The sequence below is a fragment of the Micromys minutus genome (assembly GCF_963924665.1).
Source record: "Micromys minutus genome assembly, chromosome: 10".
NCBI classification, from domain to species: domain Eukaryota; kingdom Metazoa; phylum Chordata; class Mammalia; order Rodentia; family Muridae; genus Micromys; species Micromys minutus.
In genome coordinates, this window is record NC_137979.1 from 4,304,605 (window position 1) to 4,331,667 (window position 27,063).

Below are 27,063 nucleotides of genomic sequence, written 5' to 3' on the forward strand. Positions count from 1 at the left end.
AGTTAAATATCTGTAATTAGAACAAGGAGCTAATACTTCGTAGGTTTGTCTAGATGACCAAGACTGTCTATAAAGTGATTGGCATAGAGTTTTTCATTAATCTTGTCCTGACAGCTTATATTTATGATCCCAGCTCTTCGGGGAAGAAGAGGCGGACCAGAAGTTCAACTCTACTGGGTTAGGCAGTATTTATGATGTTGGATTCTCAGCAGCTTTGTTTTTTGAGTTTTGATCTCATGTAGCCCAGACTGGCCTTGAACTTGCTATATAGCCCAGAATGATCCAGAATTCCTGACCCTCCTATTTGTTGGGTTTACAGGCCTGTGCCACCTAAGCCCAGTTCTCCAAAATTAAAGAAAAAAATAAAAAATGTATTGTCTTCTGATCACAAATGTCCGTTTGTTGAGTAACTTATAGAAAGCGAGGCTGCCATGGTCGTAACCGGAAGAACACTGTCAGAAGTCTTAGGACAAACTTTCCCATTCCTTTTGATTTGCTGGCTGAGAAGGTGAGGAGAAAGAATGGGAGAAAGGAAAGGAGAAGGGAGAAAGAGAAATGGTAAGCGCCTGCTAAGCTTGTTTTTAGAAGCATATTCAGGTAAACTTCTCCAAATCCAGTTTAGAGCGGAAATGCCAGGTGACAGACATATTCTGGTCACTGAGCTGCCCTAACAGGGAGCATTCGGGGGACTCTGAGCTCTGGTGGCTCTACCTGGAGCTGAGGTGCGGAGAAGGTTGAGGGGTGACGATGAGCGACCCCACTTTAAGACGACCGGCAAAGGTCAGAGGTTGGCCACGCCCAGCAAAACTCTTCTGTAGGAGCCCGACACGCGCTGTCGACTTAAGGCGGCCTTCCAGGTTCACCTAAGAACAGAAAGAACCTCAGCCTGACGGGCTGACAGAACCTCGTCCCACAGGCCCCCCAGAGCTGCGCAGCCACAGTACGGACGATCAAGGCCCCCCCGTCCCTGACGTCACAGACCCCCGCCCCCTTGAAGGCTCTGTGAGCGAGCACGAGGCTCCGTGACGCATGCGCGCTTGCTCGGCGTAGGTGGCGCTGGATCCACCTGAGGAGGTTGTGGGGTGACGGCGCGGACGCCATTTTGTCGGTGTTTGTCGCAGCGGCTGGAGAGAGACGACGGCGGTTTGGCGACAGTTCTCGGCCAAAAGGCCTTTTGCTTTTGCGGAGGTGAGGTGGGCAGTGTCGCTCAGAGCTAGGTGTCTGAGGAAAGAGTGGGCTTTGGGCGTCAGCACCCGAGGATGCGTCCGCGGGGCTGGCGGGGTGCCTCTCAGCCGGCGGCGACAGCACCCGAGCTGCTGCGGCTTCGCCGCTCCAGTCAAGGCCCGCAGGCCCCGGGTTCGCCCGACGCTGCTGTCCGGCAGCTCGGGCCTCGCTCACCTCTTGTCCAGGCCTCGGCCGGCCATCGCAGGGACCAGCAGGGACGCTAGTGTCGTCCGGAGTCGAGTCACCCAGACCCCTCCTCACCCTTGTTGACGGCCTCGGCCGTTTGCATGACTGGAGGCTTTTCCAAAGTCCGATATTCGCCCTGTTCCCCAGCTCTAAGGGCCCTGGCCGGCCGCCCGGTAGGTAGGGCAGGCCCTGCGGCGATCCAGGTGGCTGGCGCTCGCCTCCAGCTTCGAGGAACACACTTGAGAAGGAAGGTTCGTCCTTCCTGCCACCTTCCCCTTCACTGTCCCCAGACCTGGGTCGCCCCGATTGCCCTGGAACTAGGTAGACCAGGCTGGACTCGAACTCAAGACACTCTCTTGCCTCTGCCTCCAGAGTGGTGGGATTAGAGAGCGAACATTGCATTTACATGGTGACAGTCCTCTAAACCTGGAGCCGGTAGTCATCTGGTCAAATATTAAGGCTGTCGGTATTTGACCTGACTTTGAACACTCACCCGAGGGCCTCTTGTTCCCCACTTAAATAGGAGCCCGAAACTTCTAGTGGTGGAGAATCATATTTCTTTTCTTGTATCTTTTATTGAAAGAAACGTATTAGAAATAATGTCATATTTTGAGGTAGCTTTTCCCCCCCTGTGTATGAGAAGAAGCTTTAATCTCATGAGCTCAGAAGTCTTTTACTTTGCCTTGTATGTAAATATTTCAAATATTTGGTTGTTTGAAACAAGATCTCGATGTGCAGACCAGGCTATCCTTGAACTCTCTAATAGCTCCACCTGCCTTTGCCTCCAGGGTGGCATGTGCCACCACACCTGTCTAAGAAAATTATTTCCAAACTTTGCTAGAAGATCAGAGTAGGGTTGGGGAATGTTCATAGGGCCTGTTGGGACTGGGACCCACTGATAGGTGGGTTTGCATATTAGAAACTTGATAAGTTGAGAATTGTAGCCATGTGAAGTGGAGGGGGAGGGGGAGCTTGAAGCAAGCACCCACGTCTTGTGAAACCCTAATGGCCAGTCATAATGATGAGTCATCAGAAGCTGTACATTTGACTGCTGTGTTTTTAAGAGTGCTTAGCCTGTGGCTAAGCCAAGTGGCTTGAGATTCAGAATTCAGTTCCCAAAAACAGGGAAAAAAACCTTTAATCACACCAAAACCTTAAATACTATTTTGATAGTAGAAGGAATGTGTCCACAGAATTCCAGTAAAAATAGGAAGATGAGTGTTTCTCTTAAGAAAGCTTGAGTTTTGGCTTTTGTCTCAAGTTTGCAGTGTTGTCTATTTTCCTTTGCCATATTAAAATGACTGTATCAAAAGAAATGCTTGGCTTACTTTTACTGAGATACCGAAAAAGAATTTGGGGATTTCTTTGTGAGTGGCTTGATCCTTGCTTTCCCATTTTTAACTGAGCTAAAAAAGAAGCCACATTACTGGAAAGATGTCTGGCAGGCATAGAATTAGAAGAAGGAATATAGTTTACTGAATATTTGAACGGGGTATATAGGTCAGTGGTAGAGTCTGGCCTAACAATTAGGACCTCCTCTCCCTCATCACATCCTCAGTAGTTAGGAGATATTAGTAGCATCACACCCTGATGTTGTCATGAACACCCTTTCTGAGGAACACTTTGGAGAACTGAGACTGCCTTCTAGGCTTTAATAGATTTGTTAGCTTATTTTTCAGTCAAGCTGAAGGCAGTCAACTAAATTGGTTTTGCTCCATTTGGACCTTATTTAGCTTCTTTGCCCCCCCCCCAAAAAAAACATTAAAATCTGCTTAGCAAAATTAAAGATTTAACTATGGAACTTCAGAGACTGCTCTTGTGAAGGACATATAGGCTTTAGGGAACCTATGCCCTCTTGTGGTGTCCATAGGCAACTGCGCTCATGTGCAGATCTTCCCCACCCCATCTCCATTAAAAATAAAATTAATCTTTTAAAAATTTGATTTAGGGGAGAAGAGTGGTTAAGTGGGTAACAGTGGCCAACTTTGATCTCTGAGACCCATATGATGAAAGAATTAACACTGGCATACAACAGTCAAATACATGTAAAAGAATAAATGTTAGATACTGAGCCTGGGAGAAATCCATAGGAGGCTATAGATGAAGTCTGGGAATTGTTATCATTATCTGATGTCACTGGCTATGCCTCAGCTTAAGGATGGGACTAATTCTGGCATTTAGAGAAAGGAACTCTACAGACTGAAGCAAAAGAAATCTCATTACTGAAAGGCTCTTTACCTTTAAACCAATTACTTCCTTGCTTCTTTCACTTTTAATTATTTGTATTAAACTTTGCCAGACTGAAGGACATTTATGATACTATTGGGGTAGACTATCCCTAACTATAATTGTAGGTGTTCTTATATGCAGATCTGCCCTGGAGGTGGTGGTGCGCACCTTTGATTCACTCCAGAGGCAGAGGCAGGTGTGTGAGTTCAAGGCATAGTTTACAGAACTAGTGCCAGGCCTATACTAAGAAACTTTCTGTCTTGAAGGGAAAAAAAAATCTATACATTCATTTCAGTCTTGATTTTTAAAATCCAAGTTTAGAGACTGGGAATATATCTCAGTTGGTAGAATTATTAACATTTTAAGTGACCTAATTTTAAAAATCAGCATAAATTGAAGGAAATAAAAAAAAATGTGTTGGGATGCACATGTACATTCTGTTCAGTGCGCGGTCCAGAGGCCAGCATGGGATATCTCCATAGGTCTTCACATTTTTTCAGGCAAGAATTTTGATTGAACCCTGGAACTTGCCAATTAAGTTAGACTGGGCTGGCCAGTGAGTTTCAGGGTTCATATACCCCGCCCCACCCCCAGGTCTGGAGTTACAGGTCAGTGCTATGGCGCCTGGCTTTTTATGTGGTTGTGGGTGGTCTGAACTCGTGTCCTCATACTTGCACAGCAAGCATGTTACTGAGTAATCTTTCCAGCCCTTGAGCAATTTTAACTGGCCCTTTAAAAAAAACTTAAAGAATAGCCAGGTGCTTTGACAAATACCTTTAATAAGAGCACTTGGGTGGCAGAGGCTGGCAGATTTCTGAGTTTGAGGCCAGCCTTTTCTACAGAGTTAGTTCCAGAACAGCCAGGGCTAACTGAGAAACCCTGTCTCAAAAGACAAACAAAAACTTAAAAGTGTTTCTGAAGGCTCGCACTGAGTAGTGAAAGACATATTAAAGGCTTTGTGCTGTCAGTCATTTAGTCCTAGGGTCAGTTCCATGCAGCACTCATCTCACTTAGGAGTGGTATTGTTTTCCAAGCTTTGGGAAATGTACCTAAGACCGTGTGTACGAGGTATTCATATTTAAGCAATGGTAATTATACAACCATCTTTAGCTTCCCACTCACGCTTTCCCCTCCCTCCTCTTGTTAACAGATGCGGCATTCCAAACGAACTCACTGTCCTGATTGGGATAGCAGAGAAAGCTGGGGCCATGAAAGCTACAGTGGAAGTCACAAACGGAAGAGGAGGTCTCACAGCAGTACACAAGAGAACAGGCATTGTAAACCACATCATCAGTTTAAAGACACGGATTGGTAAATGACTTGCATTTTAAGTTTTAACAATTTGTCATTTGCTTATATAGCTTTTATCAAATTTGGAATTCAGACGTGTTTATTTCTAAAAAAAAAAAAAAAAAAAAAAGTTAGCAAAAGATCATAGGCTAGGGTCTATACTGCCTAGACTAAAAGTTGTGAATAAAATAGTCTGTCCTATGTCTGTCTGGGATTGATGGGAAACAGTAGCTCAGTAAGTGACTAAAACTAAGAGCTCTAAGGATGTGGACCACTTGCTACCTATTATGTGTGAGGTCCCCAAAAATTCTTAGAAACCCTTCCGTAAAAAAAGAAGAAAGTCAGAAGATTATATTTAACAACATATACAAAGTTGAGTAATACTGATACCCAACAAGTAGTTTTAACTATCCATAGGAAGATGGCATATATATTTGGGTGTGCAAGAGGTGTTTCACAATTGAGATGTATAGAAAATGGTTAGTCCAGATGAGAAAAGCAACAAACGCTGAGACCATTAAAGTGCTTTGGGGAGTTAGCCATTTATGTGACATCTACAGATTATATGTATAAAACACCTGGGTATGTGTCTCTGAGATGTTTAGAAACTTGCTTTATATTTTGAGAATTTTCTCTACAGGCATTTTCTGGTAGTTTAGGATAGACCTTCAGTAAAAATTTGTGATAGTATGTCTTATTTTATTTTAATTATGATATAAAATTTGGAGGTAATATGTTTATATAGAGTTAAAAGAATCTAAATAGTAAAGAAAGGCTAGGTGAGTAGTTTCTTTCACTCTGCCTTCCATTAATTTCCCTTTCTCATCTGTTTTGTTGGTTCTATGTTTTCTCCTTGTTTGTACAGATGTTCCATTGGGGCTGTTTACCAGATTGCTTTCTAAATTAGCCAGCTGGGGTTACTTTAAAAAACAGTATGTAATTTTTTTTCCTTCTCCATGCTAAACAGAGTTGTCTGCCAAAGAGCTTGTGTGTAGTTCTTGTAAACAAATTATGTTTTATCAAACAGTTATATAAGGGGTACTGGATAAGGTTATGGCAAGATTCAATGATCAGACCTTATTAATGAGCACTATACAAGTGTACCCCATTATTAATGAGTACAAGATACTCTTTAAAGCTTACCATCTTACAACTAATTATACATAGTACTAGAGAATATTATATATGTGACAAGGTTGATTTGAGTGATTTGTGTTCGTAATAACTATAAAATCCAGTCAGTCCAATTAACCACTAAGTCAGCACTACCATCTTTGACATTGACATCAGACTGATTTGGTGATTATTATTCATCATAACCCAGACTGTTTATTAATTGTAAATATCTTTTTGAAACTAAAAATTTCATGAGTATTTTAATAAAGTTACTGGGAAATTGAAGCAGCAGTAAAAAGGAGCAGCACTATGGAAACCATTGCCCATTGCTTGACTGAATTATTTCTGTCTGTTCCTAAGGGATCTTTGTGTACAAATCTTTGCCTGTGGTTATTTCCTGAGAGTAGATTCTAAGAAGAGGCATTTTCAAGTTAAAGGGTATGAAGTTTTACAAGGTTCTTATTGCATATTCTCATTTCTTTTCTAGAAAGCTTATAACATGCTCCTTGGTGCTGTTTCTAGTTTTATCTATTTTAAATGGTTTTCTAAATCTGAATTTCTAAATTTCTAGTGAGTTTATTCAGATTTTTGAAGAATTTTTATGTCAATTGCTTTATACTAAAGTATATTTCTTACTGATTTACAAGATGTTTTTATTATGTATTATTTTAACCCTTTGTCATATATTTATAAGGCATTTTTCTCCTGATTTGTCTTTTGGCAGTAGCCTGTGAGTTGGTCTCCCTTTCAACAGATTTAATCTATTCTGCCTCAAATACCAGGAAGACCAACATGGCTGTAAATAACATATATATGAATATGTTTATATGTTATATAAAATAATATAATATATATCACACACATATATCTATATCTATATCTATATATCTATATATCTATATATATATATCTATATCTATCTATCTATCTATATATATATATATGGTCTCCTTGTAACACAGAGTACCAAGTTTTAAACCTTTGATAGACTTGATATGACTAGAAATCACCTAGGAGGTATGCAGAGTTAGATTTAGAACTCAGTGTAACCTGGGTCTTCATTTGTAAACTCTATATTCAGTATTCTGTCCTTTCAAAAACACCTTTAGTTTGTGTGTACAGGGCTTCTAGTGACATATTGTCCTGGGTGAAAATTGGTTCTTGATGCAATCATCTACTTGCTGTCTGCAGAGTAGATACATGCATTTTAAACCTCTGGCTGGTGGTGCTGTCTGTATAAGTGTAAGATGGCACTATGCTGGTCTGGAATTTCTTCAGCTTTTTATTTTGTCCAAATCTTGGCTTTCCTTTAAGATGCTTATCTGCTTCCATCTTTGTCATGAATTCTTCCTTAATAATTTTAAGCAAATTGAATTCTTTGCCTTCCCTGAGTCTAAGTGTTCATTTGCATCTTTTCAACATTTTTTGCATTCATCTATTTTGATTTTCTTTTGTTGTTGTTGTAATCTTAAATTGTTCCTTTGTTGTCAGAGAATTTGCCTTATATGATTTTATTTTGTCTTCCACAGGACCTGTGTGGGAAAAAAAAAAAGCCAATTTACTTAACAGTTTTACTGGGCATTTAGTGGATATTTTTTAAAAAATCAAATCTGTTTATTCTGTCTACCATGTCCACAACTTGTACAACTCAGTAGTCTTTAATCTCTAAACTTTGTTCTTTGGTTGTCATAAATTGGAAAGGTCCTTCTCGTGATCTGCTCATGATAGTATCACCACCCATTTTTTATTGTTGGTAGATTGTTTTGGATTATCAGCAGGGCCAGTTTTATGTAGTATTCTAGTTAAAGATTATTATTAGTCTATTTTTTGAAATGATAGACTTTGGATTTGGTGGGTGTGTGATAACTTATAAAATTAAATAGGATGCCTGTAGAGGTATGGCTAGCTTCTTGACTTTGATGTAGATCTCTACTTCAGACCAACTGTCTCAGGCCTAGAGTTTAGTCCTAATAGCCTGACTTGTTTCTCCAGAAATTGAGAACTTGAGAAAGATGATAGGCAAGAAGAAGGCCCATCCTGAATTAGATGCTAGTCTTGTTGAATGGTAGTCCTAGAGATGTTTCTATTTCTGCTTAAACCAGCACCTGGGGAAGAAAATGATAGCATATTCTGGGGAGTGTAAGGGGGTTGACGGGGCAGCTGCAGCAACATCTGTCACTCCATTGCTTGTCAGGATTATTTAGCTGATTTGTCTGACTGGGCAGGTGTCCCCTCTCTCCCCCAGTGCTCCATGTGCATCCCTCTTGAAGCTTCGCACTCTGTTGAAGAGGACACTCATCCCAGGTAGAGGGGGATGGGAAACTGGGCCAATTGAATCTGTCCTTTTCTTTCCATCAGATCAGGACACTCAGCTGGGATCCATTGACTTCCTGAGGTCCATGACCTCTATGAAGTTCTTGCCAAGTTTTGTTTATTCATTTATACGTTTCTTGGGGAAAAAGGTCTACAACTTCCATTAGGTTCTCAGAGGAATCTGTAGATGCACTGTGGCACTAGAAAATGCTGTTTGCTGTTTCTTGGCTATTTTTTAAGCAAGAGTCACAGGAAATTAGAAAGGCAGGTAGAGTGGGAGGGTTCCACAGTCCTGGACCCTTTCTTGTGTGGAAGGTCTGTTTAGATATGCTTGTTACACTAGGCAGGCCTCAGAAGTTCTGGTCTCTGTTTCTCAAACAGGAGTAGTGGAGAGCTGAGACATAGAAAAGAGAGAAGATAGGTGACATGGGGCAGTAGTGGCAGTTTGACAGTGTCTAAGATTTTGCCACTAGCAAGCTCTGCAACAGTGCTGTATCATTAGGGATCTTAATGGAGTTAGTAAATGAAAGGGCTGAAAGACATTTAAAAATCCTCATATCTGTGATACACATTCTGGAAGAAGTTTTGGTCGGGGATATTTAAAATGCTCTTAATTTAAGGGAAAGGAGTCCTCTTTTGCCTTTTTCCAAATGTGTATCTCTGAGAAAAGGAAGCTAGTTTCAGATGCCTATGTTGTACAACCAGTGCATTTAAGAACAGGTTTGCATGTTTGGTTTTGACTTTTTAGAGGGTAAAGGAACATTTAATCATAGCATATTGTAATTGAAGCTTTGTTCCTTGGTATGAAATGGTTGACAGCAATTTTCTAATGTATGGGGTATTTTTAAAATGGTTTCATTGGCTCAGGTTGGCTCCAGACTTGTAGTGTACCTCAGGATGGCCCTGAATACTTGATCCTCCTGCCCTCACCTTCCAAGTGCTGGGATTCAAGCCATGCCTGGCTGTAGCAATTTCATATGGAGAAATTATGGACCTATTTGATTAAAAATTAGTTCCTAAGCTTTTTTATACATGCAAATTTCATCTCATTGATTTGAATTTTTCCTTTTATTGAGTTAGCTGTTTAAACCAAGAATTCTTGAAAGTTTTGTGTGAACCACATTATTCTAGAATGAAGAGAATGATTTGAAATCCTTTAATGTGTTCGCAGTCACTATTTAGAAGCAAGATGCTTGAATGAGAGAGATTATCGGGACCGGAGATACATTGATGAATACAGAAATGACTACTGCGAAGGCTATGTTCCAAGACATTACCATAGAGATATTGAAAGCTCTTACCGGATCCATTGCAGTAAATCCTCAGTCAGAAGCAGGAGAAGCAGCCCTAAAAGAAAACGTAATAGACACTGTGCAAGTCATCAGTCACATTCGGTATGAGTGATTTGTTTTTATTTTGAATGGATTGATTATAAAGCTCTAAAAGAGTGATAAGTTTCTAAAGTTTCTTAATGTAATTTGGATATGCTGTAATTATATATATGCTACTCAAATCCTTAAAGGAAATACACACTTTCTCATAATTGACCACCCGTGTATTACTTAGTCTTCATTTTGCCTGCGCACTCATTCTGCAAAACAGATGAGTTTGTTGGCTATAATAGTAAGAACATCTTATTTTGTGGTTGTATAGTATATTTAAAAAATGAGGCACCCATTTTTCTTTGAATGTAAAGATTTTTTCTTTTTAAAGAAACTGTTTTACTGATAGTTGGAAACAACGCAGGCAGGTCACACTGCTGGAGTGTTTAGCTGTTGCTGACTCATGTGTCGCCTAGCTCCTAGTACAGCACATATTTGTCTGCATTAATTTGCTGAAGTTGTGAGCCTGGGTGCTGAGTGGAAAATCTACTGAGAAAGCTAGACGTTTTTATTTGTAAACCTTGAGATACCATTTCTCTCCCAAGGTTTTCTCTAGAGCCAGCAGTTACTAGACGGAAGATTGAAATAAATTAGTCTTTACTCCCCTCTTACTATGATGATGTCCACTTTTAAATGTTGCTAAAAGAGAACAATTTCAACTAATCTTGATGCTTTCCTGACTAACTAGACAACTCAACTCACAGCATATGGTTATAGCAGAAATTAGTAAATCATGACATTGCATTCTTTAAACTTCAGACTTCAATTAAATCAGTATTTTAAAGAGACAATTGTGTTGTTTTTTTCTATTGCCACTTTAAGTATCTTATCTGAAAATCTGTTCCTTGCCATGTTTTTCTTCTGTAACATAAACTGTGCCCTGTGAATTTCTGGGGACTGAATTTGAAATTGCTCCTGCCAACTGTTCGTGGCCTGGTGCTTATCTGAATGCCTGAATATCTCCCCGCTGAATGAATTGCGTATTCTGCCCTGAATTCACTCTGATATATTGATTGGCTGGACGATCTTGGTGCTGCCCACTTGCCGTTCCAGAAGAGCCACCGAAGGAAAAGATCCAGGAGTATAGAGGATGATGAGGAGGGTCACCTGATCTGTCAAAGTGGAGACGTTCTAAGAGCAAGATGTATAGAATATTTTTCAACACTTTTTAAACTTTGCAGACAGAATAATCTTTTAAAGAATAGTTTGTCAGCGGGGGGCTAAAGACTCTTCATTGCTTTTTGTTTTGTTTTTTGTGGGTTTGTTTGTTCTTTTGTATTTCTTCTTTTCTGTAGAATTTAAATATTTCTATTCTTAAAATTCCAAAATAATCAGTGGAGTTTGAGATTAGAGCAAGACAGATAGCTCTGTGGAATTGCTTTGTAGCAGCTGAAATGCAATAACTTGAGCGATGAAACCTTAGTTATGCTTTGCTAAAGATCATTTGGAAATATGGCACTCTTAAGCATTCATTGTTTGAACAGCTGGATAACTGTGCTTAGGGACTTAGACCTCTCTTTCTCTCCCTTACTTTAGATGAAATCGTGGACACTTTAGGTGAAGGGGCCTTTGGCAAAGTTGTAGAGTGCATTGATCATGGAATGTAAGTTTGCTTTTTCCTTTTCGAACATTCTGCTATATTTTACAATGCATTTTAAGTGGTTGCTACAAGTTTTCCTGAGAGGTATTCAACAGAATTTCTGAAATTCAACATAATGTATATGCCATGAGTATTAATTTTGTTGGGAATGGTGGCAGTCTCTCTTAGGTGGAGGTGATTCTGTAATTAAAGGAATGCTCAGACAAGTTCAGCTGCTTTTCGATTGCAGCATCAATAAAATACAACTAAATTTACATGTTAGAGTGCATTTCCTGAACTACACATTCTATTAAGACCTACAGAATAAAGTCTATATTCTCTGGTGAAATACACTGACCTACCTCATTGCACCATGTCCTGTCAGAACTTCTGCTCTGTGGTTTTACCACTTTTTGTAAGTAACCTTAAAAACATAATTAAAACTACACATTTCTAAAATGACAGTAATTTTTTTCACTAGAAATAGTTGGAAAGGGTATAATTTGTTAGCTTACTGTATATATATCAGTAGTTTTGAAAATCAAGTTTGTCTTTAAACATATTTGGTGACTCTTCATATCATAGCTCCTTGATCTGTTACCCACAACTGTTTGAGTTCACATTTAGAAATGTATTTTTTACCACCACAACCACCACCACTCCCCCATTCTCTGTATTTGGAAATGTTTTATTGTTGAGCTTGGTTGTGGCTTAGTGGTACAGCACTTGCCTAGCATGTTCAAGGTGCTGTTTCAGTTGCTAGCCAAAAAAAACATTTTAGCCTTAAATTTACTTTCATACCACTTTGTATGATTTTTCTCAAAATACTGAGTTTATACTTTTTAGGAGTATTCCTGGAAATGCCCCAACCCAAGCCACTGCCCTCCATGGAGCTATTTCTCCAAACTTGCAGAAAATGAGCCTGTAAAGTGCTGGGGTGGGAGCGCTTTATAACTTGTCAGTGGTGTCTTTACCCAGCTGCTTGATTTTCTGCAGCTTGACAGGCTCACAGCTATCTTTCAGGGTTCTGTATTGTGTAAATTGCTACTTTATTGAATGATTATTTGGAGCTTCATCTCTTTTGTGAGCATGTTTTAATGTGCTCATCATCTTTGTCATTGAACTGAGGCATAAAGGAGTAGCCCCTGTACCTTGTCTCTGGCACAGAAGAGGTCCAGCCTAGTAAATGAACAAGTGCTTTGAACAACAGCATACTCTGATTCTTAGCGTGTGTGTGTGTGTGTGTGTGTGTGTGTGTGTGTGTGTGTTTTAAATGCTTGAATAAAATCTAGATAAAATTTTAGAAACAAATGTTAAAATTTCTAAATATTACATGGATGGTTGCTTTGTTTTGAGATGATGATCTGGAACCTAATAATATGGGCTCCGAGTGATTTAGAATAATGATATGGGAAACTTGTAGTTACAGTTGTGTTTTAGGAGGCTGAGGTACAAGTAGCACATGTTCAGTGTCAGTCTGGGCTACATAGTTAGTTTAAGCACAGCCTGAGCTACATAATAGTGAAATCTTGTCTCAAAAACAAAATAGAAAAGAACGCCTTTCATAGGGTATGCAGTTTGATCCCACTACTTGTGTATTTAGCATCATCATCTTTTGTCTTGAAGGGATGGCTTACATGTAGCAGTGAAAATTGTAAAAAATGTAGGCCGTTACCGGGAGGCAGCTCGCTCTGAAATCCAAGTGTTGGAGCACTTGAACAGCACTGACCCTAACAGTGTCTTGTAAGTACACATCGAACCACAAGCTATCATACTGTGTGAGATGCTCACTTCTGTGCACTGAACTGTTGTTATTTTGATCTCTTTTAGCCGATGTGTCCAGATGCTAGAATGGTTTGATCATCATGGTCATGTTTGTATTGTGTTTGAGCTGCTGGGACTTAGTACCTATGATTTTATTAAAGAAAATAGCTTTCTGCCTTTTCAAATTGATCACATCAGGCAAATGGCTTATCAGATCTGCCAATCTATAAATTGTAAGTATTCATGAACACACAGTCTATTTTCTTGTCTTTGTTATCTAATCAGCATATGAACACTTGCAGGTTACAGGTAAAGCTGACATCCCTGTCATGATCATTTCCACTTCTCATCTCTTTCCACTCATCTGGACCCTGTTAAATCTCCAAGCAAGACTAATGATGGCTCTCTATTTCCTTTGTAGTTTTGCATCATAATAAATTAACACACACGGATCTAAAACCTGAAAATATTTTATTTGTGAAGTCTGACTATGTAGTCAAATACAATTCTAAAATGGTAAGTTAAAGACTTGTTTTAATTTTGCCTTTAAAATGACTTTATCTTGGGGATCCTTGAATGAGTAATTTGGCTTCTGTGCCTGTGCATGTTCTGATGCCCATCCACAAATGGAGGATGAATAGGATGTGTGTGTTGGGATAGAGAGGGAGGGAGGGTGGAAAAGGGAGGGTTCATTTGCAAGCCTTTGAGTAGTGCTGTGGAATGTATATGCCTTTGTTGAGTATATGTCTTTATTCAATTGTATCTCTAGAAACGAGATGAGCGCACATTGAAAAACACGGATATCAAAGTTGTTGACTTTGGAAGTGCAACATATGATGATGAACACCATAGTACTTTGGTGTCCACAAGGCACTACAGGGCTCCAGAGGTCATTTTGGGTTAGTAGACACCAGACATCTTAAATGTTTAATTGTTGATGGTCATGGTTAACTAAAATGATGTTAGGAGAATATAGAGAAGAGTTTTGCATGTTTCTCCTGTATGGCCATGTTTATGAACGATCCTCTGAGTGTTGATGATTTGTGATTCTTAATTGATCATAATGTGGTTGGTATGCTTGGTGAGGGTATTGTAGTCTCGTGATCGTGAAATTATGTGTCACCTGTTTTTACTCCACTGCCAAGGTGAGGCTCTGGTACAGATGCCAAGAGCTTGGTGTGCAGATCTAGACATGAAGTAGACATGGAACAGGAGGAAAGGAAGAGAGTCTCTGTGTTAGCCATGATGAGAGAAAGCTGAAAGTGAAAAGTAGAATTTTGTAACTCAGGGAGCATGTGTTATACCTCAAAACTTAGAAGTCACTGGTAGGATTGGGAGCTTGGAAACACTGCTATAATTGATCCAGATCTGAAGTTGGAGTCACTGGAAAAGAAATCTGGAGACTGGGGGAATAAAATACTATTTGTATGGGTGAAGTTCCCTAGGATAAAGGCAAATTAGAGAGGAAGAAGTGGTTGAATGCCACAGGAGAAAGCAGTTGCTTTAGACATTAGCAGTCAGGTGATGTTGGGAAAGGGTTAGAAAAGTGAGACGAGGCTCCAGACTGTCAGAAGGTAATTCACTGAGGAATGGAGTGAAGGGCTGCAGTTACCCCTGAGGAAAAGTATATTGAGGTGTGGTGATTGAAGAAAACTTGTGTCTGAGCCCGAGCTCTCCTGCCTACAGATGTAAATGTATTTGCTGTATAAGTGTCCCCATGGTAAGCATTAGAGAATGAACAAAAGTGGCTAAATCAGGGCCAACACCAACTATAATTTTGCTACTTATAAGACTGAAAAAATGCCATGTTCCAGGCCAGCTTGAGCTACATGCATTAAAACTGAAAATCCTGTGGTCTCTGAGATAGACTATAAAGAGTACCAGCATGTAGGGAAGGGTGGGCAGTTTAAGGTTGTTGGATGTAACATGCCTGTGTTTGTTTGAATAGCTTTAGGTTGGTCTCAGCCTTGTGATGTTTGGAGCATAGGCTGCATTCTTATTGAGTATTACCTTGGGTTCACAGTCTTTCAGGTATGTATCTAACACCTTTTATTTAATGATCTTTAATGAATTTAATATTAAACATTCTATATTTAGCATCCATATTGGATATTTGCCATAGACCATCATTGAGATTAAAATGTAAACAATCTTACTTTAGAAACTTTAGTTGATTAAATTTCTACTATTACTGAGGTTATAACTTGTTTCAAATGTGTATGATACCTTTTAACATGTAGTTCATCTATCACTTAGGAGGCTGAAACAGGTGGATCAAGATTATGAACCTCAACTATATTGTGAAATTAAGGCTGGTCTTGGCTACAAAGGGGAATATGCCTCACAAACCAAATTCTGCTCTCTAGAACAAAAATTGGAAATAGTGTGCTATTGTAAAAGCACTCCCTGCTGTCTATTAACGAGAAAAGGCCTTTTGCCAGCAGTTTACCCCAGAATGGTTCAGCCTTTGCTCTAGAAACCATTTCTCCTGTGTGTATAGCTCCTGCTGTTCCAGCTTAGCCAGCACCAGCTCTTACTGCATTCGTTTTTAAGAGTAACGTCTTTGACTTGAGTATGTGTCAGCTTTACTTATTTGGGAGCTGTGTGCCTTTGCCTTAATCTCCTTAAAGTCACAGTTCTAAACAAAGCTCAGAACTGGTGAGAATTGTTGGACTGGCTATATTACCTGGGATTAATGTTAGTAAGTGATCTAGTTAAATAGTTTATATAATAGAAATTGTTGCATTGTATGTTAGATACTTTTCATATTGATTACCATATAGACCTCCCCAGTTTATCTTAGACTGTATAGTGTTTGCACCAGACAAAATAGCTCTTTCAATGTTGTTCATCTTTAAAGAATTTATGATGTAAATTGTGTAGCTGACTAGTCTGGCCTTTGGTTGCTGTGAATTATGTTTATTTATTGGGGGTGGCTGCATACATGTGGAAGACAATTTGTGGGAATTGATTCGTCTACCATGGAAGTCCAGGTATCGAACTCATATTGCTGATCTTGGCAACAAGGGCCTTTTACCCATTGAGCCTCTTTCTAGCCTTAGTCTAGTCTTTTTATATCAGTCCATATTCTCTTTTCCTTTTTACGTACATGTAAGGAAGGTGAAGAATGCTAAAGTCCTTTTCCTGAACTTTTTTAGACTCATGATAGTAAAGAGCACCTGGCAATGATGGAACGGATATTAGGACCCATCCCAGCACATATGATCCAAAAGACAAGGTTTGTTGTAAGATACACGCAGTGGCTTTTGCTTAGACTGTCATGGCGTAATGCTTATTCTGAGGTCTACAGAGTTTGAAGAAAAGAAATTCTGTACAAGTGATGACTTGTAGCTATAAAAGTCGTTTTCAGAAAATTGATTATTTTAACTTGTGCTCTTGTAGAGAACAGGGCTTTATTTTAGTATTCAGGTTAACTTTGATGCAAAGGCTTCTCTATGTTGATAAAAACATATGGGAGCCCATGCTTATTGGAGTCTTCAGTCTTGTTTAAATTTCCTGTTGTTGCAAGCCAGCTCTGTGCCCTTGAACAGGATACTGTAGTGTTTCCTAGCTCATCTGGGACGCTATTAAACATTCCCTTCCATGTTCCAAATCTGGTGAGATCAGAATTCACAGCCAGTGAGCATTTTCTTATTTGTGCATAACATAGTTGAGATAACTAAAATCCACCAGGGCAGATGAGAAAAGAGCGTTCTATGTAGAGTATGTATAGTTAGTTGTTGCTGATGTTTTTTAAATTATGTACTAAATGTCTGTACATTTAGTGAAAGATTTGTTCCTGTCTTGTTCCCACCAGGGATTGGGGTAATGGTGTAGAACTTATTTTTATTAATTTCAACTTTTTTTTTGTAGGAAACGCAAGTATTTTCACCATAACCAGCTAGATTGGGATGAGCATAGTTCAGCTGGGAGATATGTTAGGAGACGCTGCAAGCCGTTGAAGGTAAAAGGGGAAAGATAAATGATTAAGTAACATTTTCATTCGTGTCCTCATTTAACAAGACCACCCCTCCCCCCCCAGGAATTTATGCTGTGTCACGATGAAGAGCACGTGAAGCTGTTTGACCTGGTTCGAAGAATGTTGGAGTATGACCCAACAAAAAGGATTACCTTGGATGAAGCCTTGCAACACCCTTTCTTTGACTTATTAAAAAGGAAATGAATGGGAATCAGTGGTCTTCCTATATACTTCTTTAGGAGCATTTATTTACTTTAAGACTGTGTCAGTCAACTAAACATTCTAATATTTTTGTAAACATTAAATTATTTTGTACAGTTAAGTGTAAATACTGTATGTTTTGTATCAATAGCATAACTATCTTGTTAAGTATGGTGTTGATAATGAATGCAATATAAGAGTTAAAATGAACTTTCCTTTTGATGTTAAATGCCATTTTTAAAGGCCTTTAGAATGCCCTTTGTGTCCAGTATACATGTGATTGCTCTCATCTTTTGTACATGAAGGTTGACTCTGAAGTGATTTTTTTTTTCCTCAAGTAAAAGGAAATCTTGACTATTTTGTGATTGAGTATTCTTTATACACCTTAAATGTAGAACTTTTCATGACAACGGTGGGTTTTTTTTTTTTTTTTTTTTTTTTTTATGTAATTGATTATTGAAGAGGTGGGCAGAGTTTAAAAACCCAAAAACTCAAAAAAAAAAAAAAATAGCTTGGTAAAGTTTCATTAAATTTTAAGTTTTCTGTTCTTTTGGGTGATAGCGACAGGCACTCATGAAAGGATACCCATGAGTATCCTTTCTGTCCATGACAGAGTTTAATCAGGCCCCACACACTTAATTAAGATTAAAATTTTAATTCTGTATTACAGACAGATTTGAACTGTATCTGTCTATATTTCTAACGACAAATTATGTGAAGCTTTCTTCTGCATGACAAGTACTAAAGCCAGGCTGTACTTCAGCATTTTAGAGGCAGTTTTCCCAGGACGGTGGAAACCAGGCTAGGAACTTCGTAAGACTATATAAGACTATATCGCTGCATGTCCTAAGAGTGCCATACGAAGAATACCTAGGCTTCTCATGCAGTCCACGTGTCCGCATACGCCACTTTCACGACTTTGGAATGACAGCATTTTTAAAGGTGCTGTTAGAGGTCAGTCCTGAAACTAGCACTTCCACAATGTTCCTGTTTTTGATTTCCCACCTCATTCTCTAGTCCAGCCCCTGTGCTCCCCTAAGCCTGTCATTCCCCAGCACAGGCTTCTGAGTCCATCTTCAGGAACTTCTCACAGGCTGGTCTTGGTGGAAAAGGAAAGAAAAGGATTTCTAAAAAGTAAATGGTTGCTTTTCAGGGCTGAAGAGATGGCTCCGCAGTTAAGAGCACGTACTGTTCTGAGGACCACAGGTGTTCTTCTTGGCTGCGTGTTGGACAACTTACACCTGTAACTCTAGCTCTAGGGAATCCAATGCTGTCTTTTGACATCTGAGCAACTACACCAGTGTGCACGTATGCACACATACACATAATAGTTTTCTCTTCTGAAGATTAACATTCATAAAATGTTTAGCTTATGTTCTGATTCACATTTTAACAGGTGTGGGTAATCAGGGTGGTACATCTGAGGACATTCAGAAAATAACCTTTGCCAAGCACCCTCCCCCCCTTTGAGCTCTTGGCTACCTGCTCTTGACTGCCTTTCTTCCTGTATTGGTGCACTCATTTTCTAGAAAGTTCACCGCTTCTCATAGTGTTTGCGTCTTCGGCACTGAAAGGGACTTAGGTTGGGAAATATGTGAATATGGATCATTTATAATGGTGGTAATTTTAAAACTAATTTGAATATTTCATATATTTCCCTACTCTCTTATTTCCCACTTTCTCTACATTTTCTTCCATATGTGTGTGTGTGTGTGTGTTTAGGAGAAATGTGGTGCTGAAAAAAAGCTGAAAGTTTTCTGATAGAACTATATTTGGGTGGTTTTATATTAGAGATTTTTTTAACCTAAAGAAAAATGTTTTTAATGCAAGAATAGAATGAGTTTCCCCAAAGATATAGCCCAGTTTCAAAACACTTGGAAGATTTTTAAATCAGTCTACTGTTTAAATACAAATGCTAGCTACCATGTAATGTCATCCATAATTCTATTTTAAATATATTTAAATATATATTTTTATATATGGAATATATATATATAACCACTATCCTATTACACATTGGTTTGGGCTGGCAAGATGGCCCAGTGGCTAAAAGCCTTTGCTGCCAAGTCTGACGAGAGTCCATCCATGTCTTGGTGTACCTGTGCCTATACTTATACCTCCACATAAGTAAATATAATTTAAAATTAGCCAAAGAGGGTGTGTGTGTTTCTGTTTTGATACTTCATCTAAGACTGTCTCAGAACTGATACTGGGATTGTTATATATACAGGACCCAACCAGGGTTACATGGTGACGTCTCACTGGCCTTTGCCCTCCTTGTTTTATTCTCTAGCTAAGGAGCCATCTTAAGTCTTTTAACTTATTCTTAGCTGTTTTCATGCCTGCCCTCAGCTAGTAACTATGTAACTACGTGACTGTTCATGACAGCTCAGAACGTACATCCTCTGCCATATAAAGTCTTGTTGGGGGGGAGTCACTATTTTTGTTTTAAGCCATTCAATTACGTTTTAGTGAGAATTTTGTTTTGAGACGAGGTCTTACTCTATTGCAGTAAATATTAAAAAATAAAAATCGGTTTATCTATTGGCCCTGAGGTCTCACTCCTCAGGCCCGATTTTAGTTTGGAACCGTGTGTACCTCTGGCGCCCGGTCTGAGCCGTCACCACGGCCCAACTTATCCGAACAACTCCCTTCTCTGGTGGTTTTCTACCACCTGTTCTCTGCCTCTGTTCCGGGGTGTTTCTGTACCCCAAAATCCCACATAAATAACAACTCTACAGCCCGATTGCTTTTCACTTATGTTTATATATTTAACTCTCAATCCACAAACCCCCTATACAACAAGATTGCATCAAATAGACAAAGATACAAACTGCCTTTCTATATGAGATATTAGACCTGTAAAATCCTTACTGTTCATAGCTTTTTAACACCAATCCCACTTGGGTCTAGCTGGTCCTTAGGTAGCTCCATGTTGCCACAACCTTCCCCCCTTCTTCAGAGCTCTCAGCCCTCTCTACCTCCCTCGCCCCACCCAGTCACTGGCTTTCCTTTATTTTACTAATTAAAATGGAAGGGTTCAGTTGGAGTCACGACTAGGCAGCCCTTCTTAAGGAAGTGAAATTAACATTAAAATACAGTTTCAGGACACTCTTACTCTATACCTCAAAATTCTCAAGATGATTCTCCTGCCTCAATTACTGAGTGTGGAGCCAAAGCAAATTTGTGTAGATTTAGTAAGATTTAAATTTTTATTTTCTAGACAGGATGATATTACAGCCCAAGTTGGCCTTGTATCTGCTGTAAAACCATACTCAGCTCTGAACTCCTGACCCTCATGTCCTACCTCCCAAGTGCCGTGTTACAGGCCTGCATTACCACCAACCCAGCAAGAAGTCATTCTCACCCAGAGTGTGGGGTTTCCTTTTTTCATTTTTCTCTGGCATGGTTTCTTTACTGCCCCAAGTTATTGCATTAGCATTTCTCTTTACTGTGGCTGTAATGATAATGAATTATTTTGTTTTTGAGAGTTTTCAACATCTCTCCTCTATAAGATGGTTTCATTAACCCAGGCTAGTCTGGAAGCCTTCAACTCATGTTCTTCCTGCCTCAGTACTGGGATAAACAGGTATGTGTTAGGAAAGGCCAAGTTCTTAGCACTAAGGAGATTTATTTGTTCCAGAGGGACAGTGGGCAGAAATAAGAGACAGAGACAGGAGAGAGGATGAGGAAGAAGGAGGAGGGAACGGGAGAGAAGGAGGGGGGCTATTTGTCCTTGGGGGACAAAAGACAAACTAAATAGAGAGGAAACAGATGTGGAAAATGAAAGTTTCCCAAGCTTCAAGGGGAACCCCCTGTAAGGATGAGGTGTTTAATTCTAATTGTGCATGATACCAAAAGGGACTTGATTGCTGGACTTAAATTCTTTGGTAGCTGAACCTTAATGTTCAGCTGAGGAAGAGGAAGTGGCCAAATAAGGGACTAGACATGGGTGACTGGCTTTAGGAATGTAACTTTTTTATCGAGGCAAAGGGGACAGCAGAGAAGGGCAAGGCCTGCCAGCCATCCCTGCCATGCTCAGACTGGTCAGAGTCTTCCGTTTGTATCAGAAGCGTGGTCATCTCCCACCCCCCATTCCAGTTGGCTCTGGATTTCCGGTGGGTGAAACGGAAGGGTCTCTACCCTGTGGGTTATTGTACTGTGGCCAGGAAACCTGTTTTGTTTCTTTGTGTATGTTTTTTTTTCCTAATGGCTTTTCTTTTTTAATAAAATAATTGTATTTACTTAGAAGCATTCAGAATGTCAACAAAACAGCTTCAATTTTTTTTTTTTTTTTTTTTTTTTTTTTTGCAATTACAGAGTGGTATTCAGTTAACAGAACAACAATTATCTTCTTATAGGCTGCATCAGAGACAACTGAAGATGAAAAAACAAACCCAAAATAAAACCAAAAGAAAAAAAAACGGAAAAAAAAAACAAAAAAAAAAAAACAAAGGAAAAAAACAAACAAACTACTGTCCCCATATATAACTAATGTGTGCTGTGCACCAACAAGAACCTGCTTTAAATCTCCATGCCACTTCACAACCCCCAGACTGCACCAGGCAAGGTTAGTGGCTATTGAAAATACCACCAGGACAGGGCTATCTAAAGACACATTCAGTAGTGTGTTAACTATACAAAAAAAGACACTGTACAGTTTAAAAACAAATCTTACACAGCCTTACATTTCAATTTTTTTCTTTAAAAGGAGTGAGTTGTGTACAGGGGGGTTAAATGCTTTATAGACAAGAAAAAAAATTTCTAGAACAAACTTACTCATCATCATCATCATCTTCTTCATCTTCGTCTTCCTCTTCCTCCTCTTCCTCATCCTCTTCATCCTCCTCCTCATCTTCTTCTTCTGTCTTTTTCTTGCTCTTTTCAGCCTTGACCACCCCCTTTTTCGCTGCATCAGGTTTTCCTTTAGCTCTGTAGGCACCAATATCCTCGTATTTCTCCTTCAGCTTGGCGGCCTTCTTCTCTTGGGGCTGCTTGTCATCCGCGGCAGTGTTGTTCCACATCTCCCCTAGTTTCTTTGTGACATCACCAATGGATAAGCCAGGATGCTCATCTTTGATTCTTGGGCGGTACTCAGAACAGAACAGGAAGAAGGCCGAAGGAGGCCTCTTGGGTGCATTGGGATCCTTTACCTTCTTTTTGGTCTCCCCTTTGTGGGGAATGTAGATTTTCATTTCTCTTTCATAACGAGTCTTGTCAGCCTTTGCCGTATCTTCGAATTCCCCCTTTTCGTTAGCAGACATGGTCTTCCACCTCTCTGAGCACTTCTTGGAGAACTCTGAGAAGTTGACAGAAGCATCCGGGTGCTTCTTCCTGTGCTCCTCCCGGCAGGTTTGCACAAAGAGTGCATATGAGGACATTTTGCCTCTCGGCTTCTTAGGATCTCCTTTGCCCGTGTTTAGTTGATGTTCATCCGCGACGCACGGAGTCGCCCAGTGCCCGTCCGGCTCGCGCTCGCCCCGGCGCTGTCTCTGTGGAGCTCAATGGACTGCAATGTCCTAATGGCTTTTAAGTTGGTTTTTCTTTCCCATTCATCTCAAGCAACTTTTGATGTGCCTCGTGTGGTTGCCCTTATGCTTCCTATGTCCTAGCTCTGTGAAGTTCTTTGACTCCGTTGTCGTTTTTTTAGCAAATTTAGAGAGAAAAAAATCAGTCATTATTTGTTCAAAATTTTTCTGCTAGTTCCTCTTAGGAGTAGCAGTTAAGCTTTGGGCAAATCCTCAAAAATCATTGCATAGCCCACTGATGCTCTTGGGACAGAGGGTTTGGGCTTCCCTGCTCTAATGTACTCTGTCCTATTTCCTCGAGATAGACCTAGGCTGACCTAGCCAACAAGCCAGTAATCTTGCCTCTGCCCACACGGTGCTATTAGGTTTATGTGTTTGAGTGTTTTGCTTGTATGTGGCTCTGTACCATGTGTGAGCCTGTGCCCATAAAGTTCAGAAGAGGGCACAAGATCCCCTGGAACTTGAGTTACAGATAGTCATGTAGGTGCTAGGGATTGAATCCAGGCTCTCTGCAGGAACAGCAAGCACACTCTGTAAATGAGGCTGCTCTTGATCCACCTGCCTCTGCCTCCCAAGTGCTGGGATTAGAGGCATAGGTTGGTTTTTGTTTGTTTGTTTGTTTTTTAATGTATATAGGTATTTTGTCTACATGTTTATCTGTATCATGTATTTACAGTGCCTACTGAGGCTAGAAGAGGGTGCTAGGCCCCCCAGCACTATGGTTAACAGATGGTTGTGAGCCACCACATGGATGCTGAGAATCAAACCTGGATCTCCTGAAAGAGCGGTAATTAACTGATGTGCCCTGTCTCCCAGCCCAGTGCTGTGATCTTTTCGCTTTATTTTTAAAATCTCAAATTGTCATCTTCTAGACTTTGTTTTGGGTCTTTTAAAAAAGGGTCTGTCCTGGGTCCTACCTTTGGTTGCTCAGTCCTCATTTTACTGTCTTTTCTGCCCGTTCTCCTCTCCGCCAGCTCTAAGTTGCTTACAAGCACCTTCTCTTCTCTTATGCATCTTTTCCTCTGCAGTGTGCGCCAAGAGTTTCCTGTGGCACCTTATTAGTCTGGATATGCACATTTCTGCATGTGTCAGCTGTTACATGGTTGCTTGAATCAAATTGCTCTTTCCAGGTTTGGGTTTTAAGCTTTTAAGCAAGACCTAGGTCAGTGCTTAGTTTAGGACTAGTTTTCCCCTAGTGCATCAAAAAACATTTGAGTGCTCAATGACTTCGAACTATCAAGTTCTCTGCACTAGCTGGCAGGAGGGCAAGCCCTCCTCCCTCATCCCCCACCCCCGACCCCTCATCCTCTCCTGTAGGGCTTGTTTGCAATCTTCTTGATCTCCCACTCACTGGGAGCCTAGATCTCCTCCTTGCCCACCCAGACTACCTTGCAGCCACTCAGCAATTCCTATTCTAGACCAGTCCTAGTTAAGGCCTTCTTGCACTGTGACTGGAAGTCACTAGAGAACAGGAACAGTCCTTGAGTTCTCTTTGTTTCCCATCCACCCAAAACTTGCTTTCTGTTTCCTGATGCCCAGTGCCTTGCAATCTGCCATGTAATTTTGCTAGTTTTGAACAGAATATAGCTAATGGTCCCCTTTAGTCCCCTGCTTCTTACAAAGCTGAAGACCAAGGGTCTGAGGGTAAGTAGTGTGCTTCAGCCAGCTAGCAGACCAGGACAAGTCACTGAGTGAAGACCTGGTGACTTAAGTGACAGTCTTACCATGTAATTGAAGCTCTGTTCCTTAAAACCTTAGAGCTTAATTTAAATTTTGGGAGGAGGTGGCTGGAAATAACCACGTGGAGCCCTGCACCCTTGACACCATTGTAAACACATTCAGACCCTTCGGTTATCTGCTACCTGTGAGTATCAGTTGTTGGAGTGCAGCAAAGGGTATGGCTAGGTGACCCCTATGTTCCCTGCCTCCAGTGTGGAAGCAAAGCACTCCCAGTTACTCCTTATGCTGCCTTGCTCTGGGCATACATAACCCAGAGATGACAGAAGAGCAAGCGATTGCTACTGGGGTCATTAGGTTCTTTGATACACGTGTTCTTATTGGGAACACGACGTCAGAGAGAAATGCCCTGATTTAATCATGTACCATATCCCAAAAGAGGGTACTGCACCCTTCCAAGTCACTGTTTCTCCAGTGTCTTCAAGGCAGCTCCAGTATTTCAAGGCTGGTTCCTTCAGGCTACTACAGGACACAGTGCTAACCAGTGAGTTCGCGCTCATGGGCTCACGTCACTTCCTCGGCTAATAAGTAGATTGCTTAGTTGGGTGTGTTGTACGGGATTTTATACCTGTGGGTTGCCTGTTGTGTGAACTCTGTGCAGGAGGCTGGGGCCCTGTAAATAGGAAAAACAGCCCATACCTGAAATTGTTTTGCTGTGAGGGACAGACCTCTGGCTTTTCCCATGCTGAACGTCTCCAAAGTAATCCTGGGGGCAAGTTGGTCTCTGAGGAGTTGAGTATATCTGATAGGTTGGTGCTCAGAGGCAGCAGGAGCTCCACTGAATGCATGATAGGGGCATATCTGCCCTCTGCTTTCTGCCGGGCTGCCTTCTACAGTTTGATTACCAGGCCCCTGACCTGTAGGTTCGGCCTGTGGAGGTCTCCAGCAAGAGAAAGACAGAGAGTATTTCTTCTTCCAACCCCTTCCCCCACCAAGCCATGGTTTACTGAGGCTGTGTCCTCAACCAAAGGTCACAACCCCTGGTGAGCAGATTTCTTCTAGTGCCCGACTTTCCACAGGCCGCCCAGCAGGCTTCTCTGACCAGTTCAGCTAGGAATAATAATGGCTTCCTACTGCTGTGAGCAAGAGAGCGCCCCCCAGTCCCTACCCCCTGCTGTCTTCCCTCCGTGCCACCTAGAAGTCTGTCTACCATCAAGCTGGCTTCAATCACCTGTTCTGAGGATGCCGCCTTACCTTCTAGGACCCCAGCTGACAAGTAACCGAATGTTTTCTTTCCTGCTTTTCCAGTTGAGAATCGCAGACAGTAAACATATTTCTCGTCTCAATTCATTTACCCAGTGTTTATTGAACAACAACTATGGGCCAGATAGTGTCCTGTAAGAAGACAGCGGTGCATGAAACAAGAGAATACAGTTAAAAGGTAACTAGGGACAGATGTCCCCATCTGAGGACAGGGCCACCTTAGATTGAGCAGTCTGGGACAAGCTCTGGAAACCCTGACTTCAAGATTAGGAGCTTGCTCTTCACAGTCTTGGAGGCTAATCCACATAGGTAGCTGACAAGAATAAAGGCCCGAGGAGCAATCAGCATGGCCTGTTCAATACACAGACGCTTCTAGAAGGAACAGTCTCCACTGACTCTGACACTGGTAGCAGGAGTGTTAACTTGTCATTTGGTGTTGGCATCTGTTTCAGAAACCAGTCGACTGTCAAGTTTGCTTGGCAAGACCTTTCCAGAGTATTTGTTGTGCACACGCTCAGTTTTCACACAGGACCAAGACTACCGGAAACTCCGCTTTACCTGAGGCGACACCCTCCAATCCGGGGAGATGTTGGAGACTACACCCTTTTTAGTTCAGTGGGTCTTGCTGGCAGGGTACTTTCCCCTCTGAACTAAGGGAGTAGGAGTGTTGCTGGAGGTCTCAACGGGCTTTAAGAATACAGAATGAATAAAGCAGCCATAGGAATTAAGCTGGAGAGTGAGGGCGGGAAAGTAAAAAACATCTAAAGCCCATCCATCACGTGCACCCAGTACCAGGCTCTAAGGGCCTAGTGGCCATAAATAACGAGCGTTGACTATAAGAGGTGCCTACTTTCCCTTCTTCGTTTCTTCCCTTCTTCCTTTTCTCTTATTCTCCTTTATTTCTCTCTTTCCTTCCTCATCCCTCCCTGCTGTGCTCTCCTGTTTCTCTTTGATTCTCTACCAAGTCTTTCTGTACACACCCGCAGGGGTCGCTTTCGGCCACCAAGCGGCGCTCATCTACCGTTTAGAAAGGACCTCTAACTTTCCCACAGGGTTCCAAGTTTTACTTTGCAAGTGTCAGAAAGGTCAATCTACAAGTTTAGGGAACACTCTTAGGACTCGAAAAGCGCCGTAGACTCAGGCAGGCCGCTGAAGAGCCGAGTCCCGGCGCGTAGGGCCCCTCGGGTGGCAGCGGCGGGGCACGGAGGCGCGCGCTCTGGGACCAGCTCGGCAAGGGCCCGGAGCTGTAAGGAGCTGATGAGCGCCGGGGTCCCCCGCCCTCCCCGGCCGGCCGCTCCTCCCCTGGGTGGGTCCCCGCGCCTTTTCTGGCGG

At 41.2% G+C, this 27,063-nt stretch overlaps 1 protein-coding gene across 5 annotated transcripts; it reads left to right on the plus strand.

Moving 5' to 3' along the window:
* The first annotated feature begins 1,055 nt into the window (after positions 1 to 1,055).
* CLK4 (CDC like kinase 4) lies at positions 1,056 to 17,384 on the plus strand. Of its 5 annotated transcripts, XM_080924435.1 has the most exons (14): positions 1,062 to 1,188; positions 4,790 to 4,950; positions 5,795 to 5,861; positions 9,530 to 9,752; positions 10,794 to 10,884; positions 11,277 to 11,343; positions 12,946 to 13,062; positions 13,150 to 13,316; positions 13,505 to 13,599; positions 13,853 to 13,982; positions 15,032 to 15,114; positions 16,242 to 16,321; positions 16,957 to 17,047; positions 17,126 to 17,384. In XM_080924435.1, the coding sequence occupies exons 2-14, from the start codon at positions 4,848 to 4,850 to the stop codon at positions 17,264 to 17,266; spliced, it is 1,455 nt and encodes a 484-aa protein (XP_080780561.1). In that variant the 5' UTR covers positions 1,062 to 1,188; positions 4,790 to 4,847; the 3' UTR covers positions 17,267 to 17,384. The 5 variants fall into 5 exon arrangements, with proteins under 5 accessions (XP_080780562.1, XP_080780561.1, XP_080780563.1 ...); XM_080924436.1 differs by lacking the exon at positions 5,795 to 5,861 and having other exon boundaries at positions 1,056 to 1,188; XM_080924437.1 differs by lacking the exons at positions 1,062 to 1,188; positions 5,795 to 5,861 and adding an exon at positions 8,291 to 8,349 and having other exon boundaries at positions 4,817 to 4,950.
* The last annotated feature ends 9,679 nt before the right edge of the window (positions 17,385 to 27,063 follow it).